Genomic DNA, 14,234 nt, shown 5'->3' with positions numbered 1-14,234 from the left:
TTCACCAGCTGCAGGCACTCAAGTGACTTCATGAAGAGGCGAAGTAGCCAGTGAGGGAGGGAGAGGAACACAGGAGCCGCTGCTGGTGATAAGGTACAAATTTGCTTGCTGGGAGGAAAAGGGGGATGCTATTGCGTGGGAGGGTATAGAGGGAGATACTGGGCAGGGGTGAGTGTCAACAGGAGAGATGAAAATATTTTTAGTATTTGAAAAAATCTTACTTCTGTTGACACTCGTCCCTGCCCAGTATCTCCCTCTCTGCCCTCCCACTCATGCCTAGCAGCAGTAGCATCCCAATTCACTTCCACCCATTGCCCAGCATTTTACCCTTTTATTGCCACACTCCTCCCAGTTGATCCATAACACCTCTGCCCAGTGTCTCTCTCCCTCCCCTCCTATCCATGCCACGTAACAGCAGTAGGATGAGGTATGTGAACGAAGTGACTGGCTTCTCTGGGGTTATGGAGCAGCATTTCTACAACCAGAATCCTGGTGCTCACTGTAAATTCTAAGCCCCCCACCCCGCTCACAGTAAACTCTGAGGTTAACCCCCTCTCCAACCTCAAAATTCAGTAAATTGTCCAAGAGCAAGCAGGATGATGGTCCTCACAAGAGTGTCGTCAGATGAAACCTGGCACTGTACTATGACATCAAAGCTTCTAGAAGCTCTGAGCATGCCCTGGTCACTACTCCACATCCCATACAGATCCCCTCAGTCTCATCTTTTCCATGGAGCCTGCAGGTCACTGTTCATCTCTTTCTCACAGCTGCTGCAGTGAAAGCTTTTTCTGGAGCTGCAGGAGCGGTTCTGGCAGGGCCCAGCAGGTTGTTTTTAGTCCTCTCAATAGTCCTTTTTTTTTTTTTTTTGTCTGTGATTGCAAAGTGCACTGGGTCCAGTGCTTTAGGATGCATTAGGATGCATCAGTGAGGTTTTTTTGTCCCACCATAGAGTAGTAGTTAGACTCATTTATTTTCATCTGATGCTTCGTCAGTGGCTTAGGTAAGTGCCCCCTATGCAGTCGGGTTAGGTCTATCATCAGTGGGGTAGCTCCCCCAGCGCACAGATGTTTGGGCTGGCTCCCATAGGGAACTGACATCCTCTCTAGGGTATTGCTTGCTAGCTGGGTGGAGATCCCGATCCACACTCCATCATGCCCATGGGGTTCAAACAGAATAAACCTGGCAGTGGGAAGAGAATGACAAATGCCATTCTGTTTGGGTACAGGAGGAATGTCCATGACCAGTTTGTGGATCCCTATGGGGATATTGCAGTCATGGCCAACCCATAAGATTCTCCAAAAGACCCAGATAAGAATGAAGGGTCTCCCCTTTCTGTGGCTCCTGCTGCTAAGAAGGTGGAAACAGTTAGTTTATTGTGCAGGCTGCAGGATTTGAAACGTAGCAGCTACTGCATCAGTCGAGTCCTCTCTCAAAAAGGCCAAGAGGTTTAGGGCTCTAGTATCCTTGGCACTTGTGGGAGGAAGGTTGTATCACGGGTCTCCTCTCAGTGCTTGCATAGCTTCCTATCAGTCCTTCAGATCCCAGTACATGCAAGATCCAAGACAAACCAAGGAGTTGTCAGAGGAGCTCCTTCAAAGTACCAGGATTCTCTAAAGTCTCTAGTGGTTAGGTGCGGGAGTGCGGAAAATGCTTGCTCTGTTTGAACTTTGATGTTTTGAATACCGTGTAATGGAGAGAGAATCTTTGGCAACAGGGTCAGGGAAGCAGTGACTCTGTGATAAGGCCACGATGCATTCCTCCCACTGCTGCTCCAAACCCATCATCCTCAGCCAGAGGGGCTCGCAAGTGGGGCACCAGAGAGGGAGATGACACTTTGTGCCACCCCCGCCAACAGCCGGGTCCTTGCCTTCATCCCGGGCAGCAGAGGGCCCAAATCCACAGCTCACAGCCCAGCTAGGACCTGGCACAGGGTTTTGGATGGATCTGGGAGGGCATAGCCCAGATTCCAGTGTCAGAACCTTCTGGGTGAGGAAAGCTGAGGTTTTAAGTAAACCATTAGCCGAGTATCCTCCGATACTTAGGTCTCAGCTTAATCAGAAGAGGAGTGTAACTTATGAGATGATACTCCAAATTGCACACCAAGACGCACTTGGGCAGCCTCTCAGCATGAGGAACTGCTATAAGAGAAGTTTTCTCTCTCTTGGAGGACCATGGAGTTAAACCTGATTCACTAGGATTCTACTCACAAGTAGTTCCTGACCCCAAGAGTATGGGGTGGAATCTGTCCCATCCTAGACCTGAGGACATCAATTCAAGTACCTGGTAAGGTAAAGCTCAAAATGGTTTCCCTAGACACCTGGATTCCTTTTCTAGGAAAAGGCTGATCTCCCTAGACCTAAGGGATACTTATACCCACAGAGATCAGCTCTCAGAAAGTATCTGATTCACTATAGGGAAACACCACCTCCAATATTGTGTGCTGCCTTTCGGCCCCATGACAGCCATGCCACATGCTTACAAAATGCCTTCTGTTCGTGCCTGTTCACCTATGCAAATTGGAGGTGTAGGTTTCCATACCTGGACAGTTGATAGGTTAAGAGCATATCTCAAGGAGGTGCCACAGAATGAATAAGCAAAACCATCACGGTGTTGACATTGCTAGACATGTTGAGGTTGTGGGTCCTTATGGCGCTGACTGTACACATTACTCCTAAGGTACATTTTCACAGTTGAAAAGTCCAGTGGCCCCTAAGATCTCAGTCGTTTCCAACCACTCAGCATCTCTGGGACAGCATTGGCATCACCCAGCTTTGAGGGACTCTGTCCAGTGACTGATTCATTCCAAATTCTCTGGTCCAATCTTGGTTGGGGTGCTCACATAGAGGGGCTCAGGACCCAGTGTCTCTGGTCTGCTTAGTAGGAATTTAATCAGATAAACCTCCTCAAGCTAGGGGTGGGAGGTATTCTCTGAAGGCTTTCAGGGTTTGATTGACCAGCGAATTTATCCTTTGATGTGCAGAATCCAGCTATATCTCTTCTAGAACCCATTATTTTGCTCCCAGATTGCCATTAAAAAAAAAAAATGTTAGGGTGGCCTGATGCCACCTAATGCAGTTTTGCTCATTGGCCCTGTTTTGGGGGTTGGGTTTTCACTTTTCTGCAGCAGCAACTTATAGCTTGGGATTCCCCTTGTGTGAGAACTGCCATCCTGCTTGTCTTGTGAAAAAGTGGAGTGAGTTACCTGTAACGGGGGTTTCCAAGGACAGCCAGATATCAGTCCTCACAAAACCCTTATGCTGCTTCTCGGAATTGGTTTCTTCAAGTAGAAGGGGCCCTGCATGGGATGTGGGGGAATAGTCAGGACTGCACATAACCAGCAGGGCATACTTCAAGCTTCTAGAAACTTTGACGTTAAGGTTCCGCACCGGGCTCCACCTGACGACGATTTCCGTGTGTGAGGACTGACATCTGCTGTTCTCGGAGAACCCCTGTTATAGTTAAGTAACTCCACTCTCCCTGGCCCTCTTTGAAAGGTCCGATGTGGCCTTTGTTCCAAATAGTTTGGGGATCCCTGGCATAAGGCGTGGGATATTAGTCACTGAAGACTTCATCGTGGTAGTGGTACAAGAAAAGAATCTGTGGGCTGTAACAGACAGACAATAACTCTTCCTCAAATGTCGGTATTGCTTTCTCGTTATCTGAAGAATGAATGCGCTTAGGATGCAGCATTGCAATGTCACTATTGAGCCCGCTACAGAAAAGGGTTCACTTGTGATGACAATTTTGTAAAAAGTGTATTCTAGTAGCAAATCGAACATTTATATTGGTTGTAGTAGTGAAACTGAACCTCTCCTGATCGTTTGCAGGGACCTGTAGAGAAAAACACAAAGCCTTTCCCAGTGCCTTCTTTGCCAAATGGTAACCACAAGCCAATGAGACATCAGCTCAAGTTTGATGAAGAGTAAGCCTTCTTTCTTTAAAATGTATTTCCAGATAGTACTTTGCTATTTGTGCTGTGACTGCTCCTGCTGTATGGATTTGTCTGTGAGATGGATTATTTAGGGATCTCTCTTCCTTTCCTCAGACTCTACCCAGTGGAGCATTATTTGCTAGAGGCCAAGAAGCTGAAACACAAAGCTGATGTAATGGTAAGTTCTGGACCCAAAGCTGCAGGTAATTAAGGAATTTATAGAATGAGGAGAGCTGCTTGTATGCTTTTTTTTTTTTGTCATACAAATCTGTTGCCCCTAATTCCAAGAGACTATTAATACCCTTGAGGACTGGAGAGAAGTCCCTTTAGATACGAAACCTCTGTACTGTTAGATTTTTTTGTTTGTTTGTTTTGGCTGGCAGGGATCACCACAGTAGTGTTAGCTGCCTTCCCTCGCTCTCCAGAATCGAGTGCGTTGCCTCTGTGGGGGTGTCACGTCCCCGGCTCTGCCAGCCTCACCCGAACAAGAGACTTCAGGTTTTGTGTGCCAGAGTGCGCAGGACTGCAGCCTGAACCTCAGGCTCTTCCCTGCCACTCACGTCTCATTTTTAATTTCATTTTCAATTTCTGTTTTCCCTTTCCTGACCGGATAGGCACTTCAGAGCAGATTACAGTAAGGTTTGGAAAGCTGTGGGCAGCAAATTACAATGGAGAATACAAGTTTGAAGGTGGACTGCAGGGATTTACCGTCAGGAAGAGTGGCGTGGTGGCCAGAGACCAGTTGAGAGTTCTGATTTATTTGGAAGATCAGGGCAAAGAAAATGTTTGGTCAGAAGAATGTCACAGGTTGTCATCCGTTCAGAAAAGTAAATGCCAAGCACACCAAATACCAATAGGCTGTAGTGCCATCAGATTTTTTTGAACTTTGTTTTCTGTGTTGTAAACTAAAAATTCAAAAAGGTTTATATTTTATAGCTGACAGAATTAAGTGGAGGTGAGGTTTTCATCACAAGAATCCTCCCTGACTTTTTTTTTTTCTTTTTAATTCTTATTATTCTGGAATAGGATAAAAGACCCCTGCGTGCCCCTTTTTTAATCTTTTAGCATTTTGTTTTCTTAACAATGTGCAGTCCCTCTGACAGTTTTGTTTGCATCCTTCTGGTGGAAGGGTTGTGGAAGAGGCAGAGTTAGCACCGTGCCGGGGGGGGGGGTTCTTCAGAGTAGTCCATGGATAATTGCCCACTAATGTAACAGGACTGTCTGTTTCTCCGGACACACCAAAGGGCAGTAAAGTCATTGAATGAGGAATGAACAGATGTAACTTGTTGGTGGACATTGCATTGAGAAGTTTTGCTTTCTGTAAGTTTCTATAAACCTGGTTTTAAATGTGATTTTTTTTTGGGGGGGGGAGGGCATTTTGTATTCGATTTTGGGGAATTATTTAAATGCACATTTTTTGGGGGGGGTTTTGACTTCTTTTTCCCTTTTATGCTGAAATCCATTGTATGGTACAGCAAGCCTACTGTACCACAGTGGTTGGATTTATACAAAACAGTAAACCTGCAACTTTTTTCCCCCTAGAGATGGTCCTTCACTATTAATAATGATGATGATGACCGCCTTTTGGCAGCAAATATAAAGGGCTCTCGGGATAAATCCTGAAGAAAATTAACTTTACCTGAAAGGGCATACTATGCTGTATAATCTGCCGCTCCGCAGTTCCCTGACTCCTCTTCCATAGCGTGTGTATGTAGAAAGTGCAGTGGAAGTGAAAAAAAAGCCTTATGGACAGGGGGGTAGCAAGGAATCACAAGAAGCAGGGTGTGTGTGTATGTGTGTGTGTGGAGGGCACCCAGTTATTGTAGCATCAGCCAAATGCCAATACCAGCTGCTTACGTCAGGAAATATTGGCTCTGAAATGAATCTGATTGGCTTGAGCTGCCATGCCACTGACCAGGGGTTAGATTTGAATCCAAGCCTCAGGGATTTATCAAACTGTTTTTATAACTAGTCACTTTTCATTAGCAAGCCCTAAGAGAAAATGAACCATCAATCCCATAGGTAAAGGTTTCTCTCTCTATATGGGAGTAGTTTTGAAACAAGATAACATTCTGAGATCCACACTCACAAGCCTTTAGCAGGATAGCTTGGATGTTATCTGGCTGAATTAATATTTATATATTTATCTGACTACATTCTAGCCAGATAACATTTTAGCCAGCTAAACTTTGGCTGGATACGTGGGGAGCATTCTGGGAGCGTAACTGGGAAGAGCTGAGTTGGCCAGATAAGCTGGTTGGCCCATACGCCTGCCCTAAAGTTAGCCGGATAAACTTGTCTGGCTGACTTTAAGATAGCTGGATATACTCAGCCAGTGTGGTTATGCCGCTGAATTATATATATAGGCTAAACTAGCCGGATAAGTTTTATTTGGCTAACTAGCCAAGCCAAATAGTGGCTGAATATGGACCTCTGTATTCGCAGTAGCCATGAGGACTGTGACATTAATGGTAACCAGGAAATGACATGCTTACCATTTGTGTGACGGGTATTCTCATTCAGAAGACACTTTATTCTGGTCTGATGATTTCCAGTGGTGCCTACTACCTTTAAAGTGTGTCTTTTATGTTCTCTTGGCAAACTTTGATGAAAAGAAATGTTGGGGGGGGTGATCCACAGTTTAAAAAGAAAAATCTTTCATTTTTATATGTTAAAGAAAATGCAAGTAGAGCCCAGAATCAGCATAATGTTGGGTTTTTCTTTACGGGCCCAACAGTTTCCTCCTGCTCCTTTAAATGGTAACTTTCAAACCGGCGTAAGCGTGCACATTGGCCCACATACGTCTGCCCGTGCACGTTATAAAATAGCCTGGCCACACACACATGGGGGCGTGAAATTTTAAGTGGGTGCATGCAAATCCCGCTTCCAGCCCGTAAATCGGGGGATTTTAAAAGGGTCGCGCGCTGACACCATTCCCAGTTTTACCACTTCATCTTGAGAGAAGTCCCCCAAACCCCCTTAATTTCAGAGCATTCACTCCCCCCCAGTTAGCCCCCGACCCTTAAAACCCCACAGCTCTAGCTAGTTTTCTTTCTTTAACTTACACATCATCCATAGCAGAAGTAAAGTTACCTGGCGGTGGGGGGGCCTCAGCATGTTGGGTCCTGTCGGTATTTACACTCACATCTTAGGTTCACACCCCGAAATGCCCAGACCACGCCCACACCCTCCTGCCCCTTTTTGAAAGCTTTCAAGCTGTGCGCGCGGTGGGAGATAACGCACATATCTCGGCGGCTTTTAAATTCTGCATGGGGCGCTTGAGCCCAACGTATTTGCACATCCCCTGATTTAATGCGCGTGCTGGGCCTATAAAATTCACCTCTGAGGCTGTCAGGTCAGCCGGGGAACCGGGACCCGGATCCAGCATCGTACACCTTTATGCACAACTCTCAGGGCAGATTTCTCCCCCGTTTTTTATATCGGCACTCATCTCAGCTAAGTTTGGGTCATTCCTCGGCCGCGGGGCCATGCACTGGGGTTCCTGCCAAAACCCTGCGATCCTGGGCCCCAAATCTTGGCTACTAGGTGTTTCCCTTAAGCAGTGACCATGACGCTTGACTACCTGGGGGCTGTGAGCGCCGCCTCTGCAACATCCCCAGCCAGGAATCGGACCCAGGACCTGCCACGACGCAGCGTGCAGCATTTCTGCTGAGCCTTCAGGCTGGAAATTTTTTACTTATTTTTTTTTCTTTTTTTTAAACATGGTTTTGGCTCCCTATTTAAGATCACAGCCCCAGCCTCACCCCCCACCCCCTACCGCATTCTGGGATGATTTTGCTGGGAGCAGCCCCAGAATGCCCATGAACAGACTGAGGGGGGGGGGGGTGTTCTCTACCCTAGGGTCCTGTAAACAAGCCAACACTTGCAGAGATAAAAACTGTTGGCAGAAGCTAAGAGAGACAGAGCAGGATCTTAAAACCTGCGATTTTTGTTTTTTCTTAAGTTACAAAACCAAGTCCAAATCTATGCTTCCTGGTGAGGCCAGACTCCCACCCCACACCCACATGTTACATTTTTCTTATGAAAGTAGGAATGGGGCCGCTTGTACCTAATTAGAAAAGATTATAGATTGAATATATACTATTAATAGTAAATGTAATGGGTTTTTTTTGTTTTTTTTTAACAGCTGGACAAGGTTTCAAAAGCATTCCACTACTTAGATGCTGCCCTGTACTTTATTCAGGGTGGAATTGCAATGGAGTCAGATGCACTGAGTCCCAAGCCAGCCTATACCATCTTCGCAGAGACTGTTGATCTCATCAAGTGAGTGCCATGGCCAACATGGAAAATTGTAATTTCAGTATTGTACACTCTGTTCTTCAGTATCTCTGCAGCTAATCAGATATATATATAGATAGATAGATATTTGTCTTTTAATTGATTGAGCAGGGAAAGATGCATATCATTTTCACACTTTCTTTTGCCCTACCTTGGATGACTTAATGCATCAGTAGTTTTACTTTGCATGCACCATTAAGTAGAAGATTAATGCTACTAAACTTGTAAAATCTTTCATCAAAGGTTTGCTATGGTGATATTGTAGAACTCTAATTCTTTCATAAGTGCTCCTAGGGGATCTGGTTTTCCTCCCTTAAGCCATTTACATCCAAGCTCCACCACCTCCCCCTGCTCCCAGTGCTGTACCATGGATCTCCAGATCCCAGGGGCCAATGCTTGCATTTGGGCCACCCACCCCCTAAGCTTTCTTCCTCTTTTTCCCCACCTCCCCCGGCATTCCTGACCCCAGCACTCTGCCCCTGCCCTTCGCTTTCCCTCTGTCTCTCCTTCCCCGGCCCAACCCCAGCACTCTCCACTTTTCCTGTCCTACCTGTGAATATGCTGTGCCACTGCCTCCACTTCTTACCGATGAATTAACCCCTGCAGTCATCCCATAGGCCGGTGATGCACTGACTCCAGTGTCACACACCCCCCCCCCCCCCCCCCCAAGCCGGCGTCCAGGGGCCATGGCTGCTCCTGCCATCATCCACAATAAATCACTGCCACTTCCCCAGATAATTAAACATGCCCAACATGGCAGGGAGAGGCCTGGGTTTTATTGCTAGCTCAGATCTTCTCCCCAGGTTGGTCAGAGCTAGGAACACTGCATTCATAGCCCCTGGTGGGGGGGGAGGGGATAGAAGCAGGCCTGGATTTACGCTCAGATTTAGAAAGCCTGTGCCTAGGGCAGCAAAAGGTTTGGGGTGGCAAACTTCTTGCCACCCTGCAGACCACCAGTCCTGCCCAGGATCTCCAGAACCTTTCCTCCTGCCATTGCTTCTCCCTCCACCCTCCCCCAGACTTCAGGGGCTCTGCTCTAGGAACTTGATGCTATTGTCAGATCGCAGTAAGTCCAAGTCCTAGGCCTGGGTTCACAGGCCCCCTACCCCTGCACAGAAGCCCCCACAAGAGGGAAGGTTTCAGTGATTGGGGGTGGGGAAGGTGGCACAGCACGAGCACTTAGCAGGATCTAAGGGTGGTGTCAGCCCAAATCCTCGATGTTGAAGGGAGTGCCCAGATACTGCACACTGGCGACACCTAGTGATCAGATTTAGGGACCATGATTGTAGGGTTCTGAAAGGAGCTTTGGTGCATGTCTCCTGGCCAAGAACCATCACTGCAGGGATTGGGATAAGTAAATTAGGAAGAACTATGAAATGGGGGGGGGGGGGATCCCCAGGTAGTTGCAGATTAAGACACATAGTGCCAGTTAACCTAGTCCTCATTCCAACTGAGCTGAATGCCCAAAGCATTCAGGTCCCAAACCTGTCCTTGTGACCTTCGCAACCAGTCAAGTTTCAATATGTCTACAATGAATATGCATGAGATAAATCTGCATGTGCTGGGTCTCCACAATGAATATGTGCTGCATATTCATTGTGGATATCCTGAAAACTTGATTGACTGTGGAATCAAGGGGATAGGCTTGGGAGAACTGCCTTAGGAGACACAGACTGGACTTCAGAATTGTGGCAGGAAACTATGAACCAATGGGTTATAGAATTGCCAGCACTGGGATTCTAACCTTAAAGGTTAATGTCCTCTGAACGTCACTCTTGGAAACAAAGGGGTTGATAATTTCTCATTAATTAGTGAAAATAAATATCAATAAAGGAAAAAATATAATGCGATACCTTTTCTGTTTGGGTTTTTTTTTATCTGGGCCTTTAGGTTCTCAACTGAACCAGAACCAGGACTGGAATCTTGGTACCAAAAATCTTCATTTGAAACTGCCTGGGGATTTTTCTCGTATTTTATAACACCCCCTAACCAACCTAATCTGGTCAATGCAGTGACTGTCCTTTGGAGAGAGGCCATGGGCCCCTGAATCCAGCCTCTAGGATTTGTCCTTGACAAATAACCAGGACTTCGTCTAACATAGGAACATAGTAATTTCGGCAGGAAAGGATCAAATTGGTCCATCCAGTCTGCCCAGCAAGCTTCTTATGGTAGTATCTGCTGTGCTATGCAGGTAACCCCCATGTTTCTCTTGAGTAGCAACTGTCGCTCCATACATTTATCCCCAAGCCTAATGATAACCCATACAAAATTTACTGCTAGCAACATTTTTACTGGGTGATGAACCTTCTTGAAGATTGACAGTGCTGCTTGACGTGCTTTGCTTTTGTACTTGGCCATAGAAGCAGTCCTGTGCTTTTTCCCTTATGTCTGCATATCAGTACCCCAGACTTTAAGTCAGGGCCCGTGTTGGTTGTCGTCTGAATCCAAATCTTTCCCCCACCCACCATCAAAGTGGAGAGTGATGTTGCACTTGCATCAGAAGCATCAAGGCTTATTGGTTAAGGATAGTAATCCAATGCCTTCTATTAAGAGTAGTAACTGCAGCTCAATGCAGGTTACCCCCTTGCAACTTCTTCACTTCTGTCCTCTGGCCCCAATGCTTATCAGTTTCTCGGACTGTAAAAGTTGGTGCCCTTCTTGGTGGTTGTCTAAATCCAGTTTAACCTTTTTCCCCTACTGTTGAAGTGGAGGGTAGTGTTATAGTTACATCAAAAGCATCAAGGCTTATTGGTTAAGGTTGTTAACCTCTGTACCAGTAAGTTATCCCCATGCATCCTTTTCTTTATTTCCATCCTCTAATCTTGGTATCCTCGGCATTTATTCCATTCCCTTTTGAATTCTTTGTTTTTGTCTTCCCCTCCTCTTCCGGACAGACATTCTAGGCATCCACCACCCTCTCCGTGAAGAAATATTTCCTGATGTTGGTTCTGAGTAATACACCTGGAGTTTCATTTCATGACCCCTAGTTCTACTGTTTCCTTTCCATCGGAAAAAGTTCAAAATGTGTACATCATTAAAACCTTTGAGGTAGCTGAAGCTATGTATCATATCTTCCTGCACCTCCTCTGTCGCAGGGTATACATATGCAGATCCTTCAGCCTTTCCTCATTAGTCTTCTGATACTGACCATACATCATTTTTGCTGGACTGCTTGTGTCTATCTTATGTCTATCCTTTTTGAGATACAGGCTCCAGAACTGTACTCCAGGTGAGGACTTATCACCTCCTTTTATTTAATGGTTATTTCTCTCTCTGTGCAGCTTAGCATTCTTTTGGCTTTAGCTATCGCCTTGTCACATTGCTTTGACATCTTCAGATTACCAGGATCAGTTACTCCAAGTTCCCGCTCTTGGTCTGTGCACATCGGTCTTTCAGCCCCCATTACATACAACTCTTTTGGATTTCCGCATCCCAGATACATGAGACTACACTTCTTGGCATTGAATCCCAGTTACCTAATCTTCGACTACTCTTTAGAGTTTATTAATTCACTTTTCATTCTCTCTACTCCTTCAGGCATGTCCACTCTGTTACAGATCTTAGTATCATCTGCAAATAGACAAACATTACCTTTAATCCCTTCCGCAATGTCACTCACAAAGATATTGAACAGAACCGGTCCCAATACAGATCCCTGTGGTACTTCACTTAACACAGTTCTTTCTTCAGAGTAGGTTCCATTTACCATTACACACAGTCTCCTATCTGTCAACCGGTTTTTAATCTACAATGCCACTGTAGTACTCGCTCCCAAGCTTCTCAGTTTATTCGCAAGCCGCCTATGCGGGCTTTGCTAAAATCCAAGTAGATCAGACAGAGCACTCTTCCCTGATTCAGTTCTCTAGTCACCCAATCAAAAAAAAATGATGGTAGGATCAGCTGAATGTTTTTTAATTATGGGCCGAACTGCAGCTTGTTTTAGTAGGTCAGGTACGACACCATGTTGTAGTGATGAATTAATGAACTTATTAATAAACAGAGCAATATCCAGTTTAATGTTTAAGAAATGTAGTATGGCATGGATTAAGGGGATTAGATGATGGTTTCAGATTATTGATCATCTCAGTAGTGTCAGATGCTGTAATGTGGTCGACGCGTTCCCAAGTTGGGCCATCAATGATCAATTCATCAGATTCTTCAGTATGTGAATTCTTAAAGGTTTTGTTTATAGTTGTTGTCTTAATGGTAAAGTGAGAGACGAAAGTCTCCGTGATGTTCATCCCCAGGAGTGTGGGTGGGAAAGTAGAGGAGGCTGAGCTGGGGTTAATTACTTTCTTTATGGAGGCATATAGTTCTCTGGGGTTGTTTAGTGTAGCTGCAGCTTTGAGAAGATATGATTTGTTTCAGAGTTGATGTCCTGTTGATATGATGCAAGTTTATCAGAATATAGTGTTTTATTTGTGTGGGTAGGGTCTTTCCACCATTTCCTCTCGTATTTCCTTAGCTCACATTTTTGGGATTGGAGCATGGTATTGTACCACTGTGCAGAGTTAGATCTTTTGGTTAAGAATGGTTTCAAGGGGACAAGTTTATTGAGGGTAGAAGAAAGGGAAGAGTTCCAGTGTTCTTCAGAGATTTCAGAAAATTCTTCAGGTGAATCACTGGAGTTTTTATCCAGAATAGATGTGAGGTTGGATGCAAGGGTCTCAGGATCTAAGTACCCTTGTTTCATAGCAGTGGTATTATTTCTATGGGAGATTCACTCAAGTGATTTGGATCTGAGAGCGAAGGAGACAAGGAAGTGATCTCTCCAAGGAATTTCAGTTATGGCTACATTCACTTCATTTGTGTGGAATCCGGAAGGATTAACAAATACCATGTCTAGGCAGTTGCCTTTTTTGTGAGTAGGAGAGGGAATGATTTGCTTCCAGCCATAAGAGAGGGAGGGTATCAAACAGGATATGGGTAGGGGATGCAATAGATGAGGTAGGAGAGTGGAGTTTAAAATCGCCGAGAATTATGGTTGTAGAGGGTCATTTATCAAAATGTGTTAGGGCGTTATTGTGTGTATTAGGGCCCCACATCGCAAAATGTGTATGGAAATTTAAAATTAGTCAAGTCGGAAGAGTTTGGGTGGAGTAAATGGAAATGAGGGCTGGTTAACGTTGCGTGTGATAACGTAACGTACACTATCGCAGGATTTAACACAGGAAATAACTACACCTTTTTTCTGTGCGTTATGCCTGCGATAGCTGTGTGTTGGTTCAGGAAGAGAGAAAGAGAGTGCTTCTGGAGGCTCACTTGTATTTGAACTTTTTATACCACTGTAAGAGGGGACATTATGAACTCTAGGTGAGATTTGTAGGGTGGGATGGGGTCTAGGGGGCAATTTTACATGCACAGTCATACATATGAACAGAACAGTTATCACCAGTGAAAATTTAATGTGATTTGGATTGATGAAAGGTAAAAGAAAAGTAGATTTGTACCATGTTCTCTCTACCTAGCTTGATGCTCTTTCTACCTAGCTGCAATCAAGGTAGGTAGAGAGTAATGTGTACAAATCTAATTTCTTTTACCTTTCATCCCTCCAAATCACATTAAATGTTCACTGATAGTAACTGTTCATATGTATGACTGTACATGTAAAACAGCCCCCCAGAATCTACCCCACAAACCTCACCCCGAGTTGCTGGTGCCTCCTCTTTCAGTGGTATAAATAGTTAACATTTTTGTCAGCCTCTACAGTCTCTCTCTCGCCAATAAATACCTAACCACGCCCCTTTTTTTATCATGGGTCCTATTTTTGCCGACTATTTATAGCAAAATAATGAATCTAGGCCACAGTTACTTAATACAGACTAGCAATATCTATAGCTTGGAGAGAGAGATTTCAAACCATGCAACACAATGATTCAGAAGAATTAATGTCAGCAAGAAAGCAATCTCTACTGCGGGTTTGGAGAGCAGAAGCCAGCAGGCCAGTGTAGGTGACAGATTTAATCTGTTTCTTGATTAGTTTTGGGGAGCCAACACTCATGTC

The 14,234-nt window shown here is 45.1% G+C and overlaps 1 protein-coding gene across 3 annotated transcripts in view; it reads left to right on the top strand.

Annotated features, from left to right (window-relative positions):
• Positions 1 to 14,234, top strand: part of AFF1 (AF4/FMR2 family member 1) — a 377,818-nt gene that overhangs the window by 330,859 nt on the left and 32,725 nt on the right. For all 3 annotated transcript variants that reach the window (XM_029599151.1, XM_029599161.1, XM_029599173.1), the window contains 3 exons: positions 3,828 to 3,922; positions 4,046 to 4,109; positions 8,079 to 8,215. In XM_029599151.1, coding sequence (XP_029455011.1) covers positions 3,828 to 3,922; positions 4,046 to 4,109; positions 8,079 to 8,215 — 296 coding nt within the window. The remainder of the gene's footprint in view (positions 1 to 3,827; positions 3,923 to 4,045; positions 4,110 to 8,078; positions 8,216 to 14,234) is intronic.

The sequence above is a fragment of the Rhinatrema bivittatum genome, chromosome 1, assembly GCF_901001135.1.
Source record: "Rhinatrema bivittatum chromosome 1, aRhiBiv1.1, whole genome shotgun sequence".
Taxonomy (NCBI): domain Eukaryota; kingdom Metazoa; phylum Chordata; class Amphibia; order Gymnophiona; family Rhinatrematidae; genus Rhinatrema; species Rhinatrema bivittatum.
This window is presented reverse-complemented; position numbering and strand designations above follow the sequence as displayed.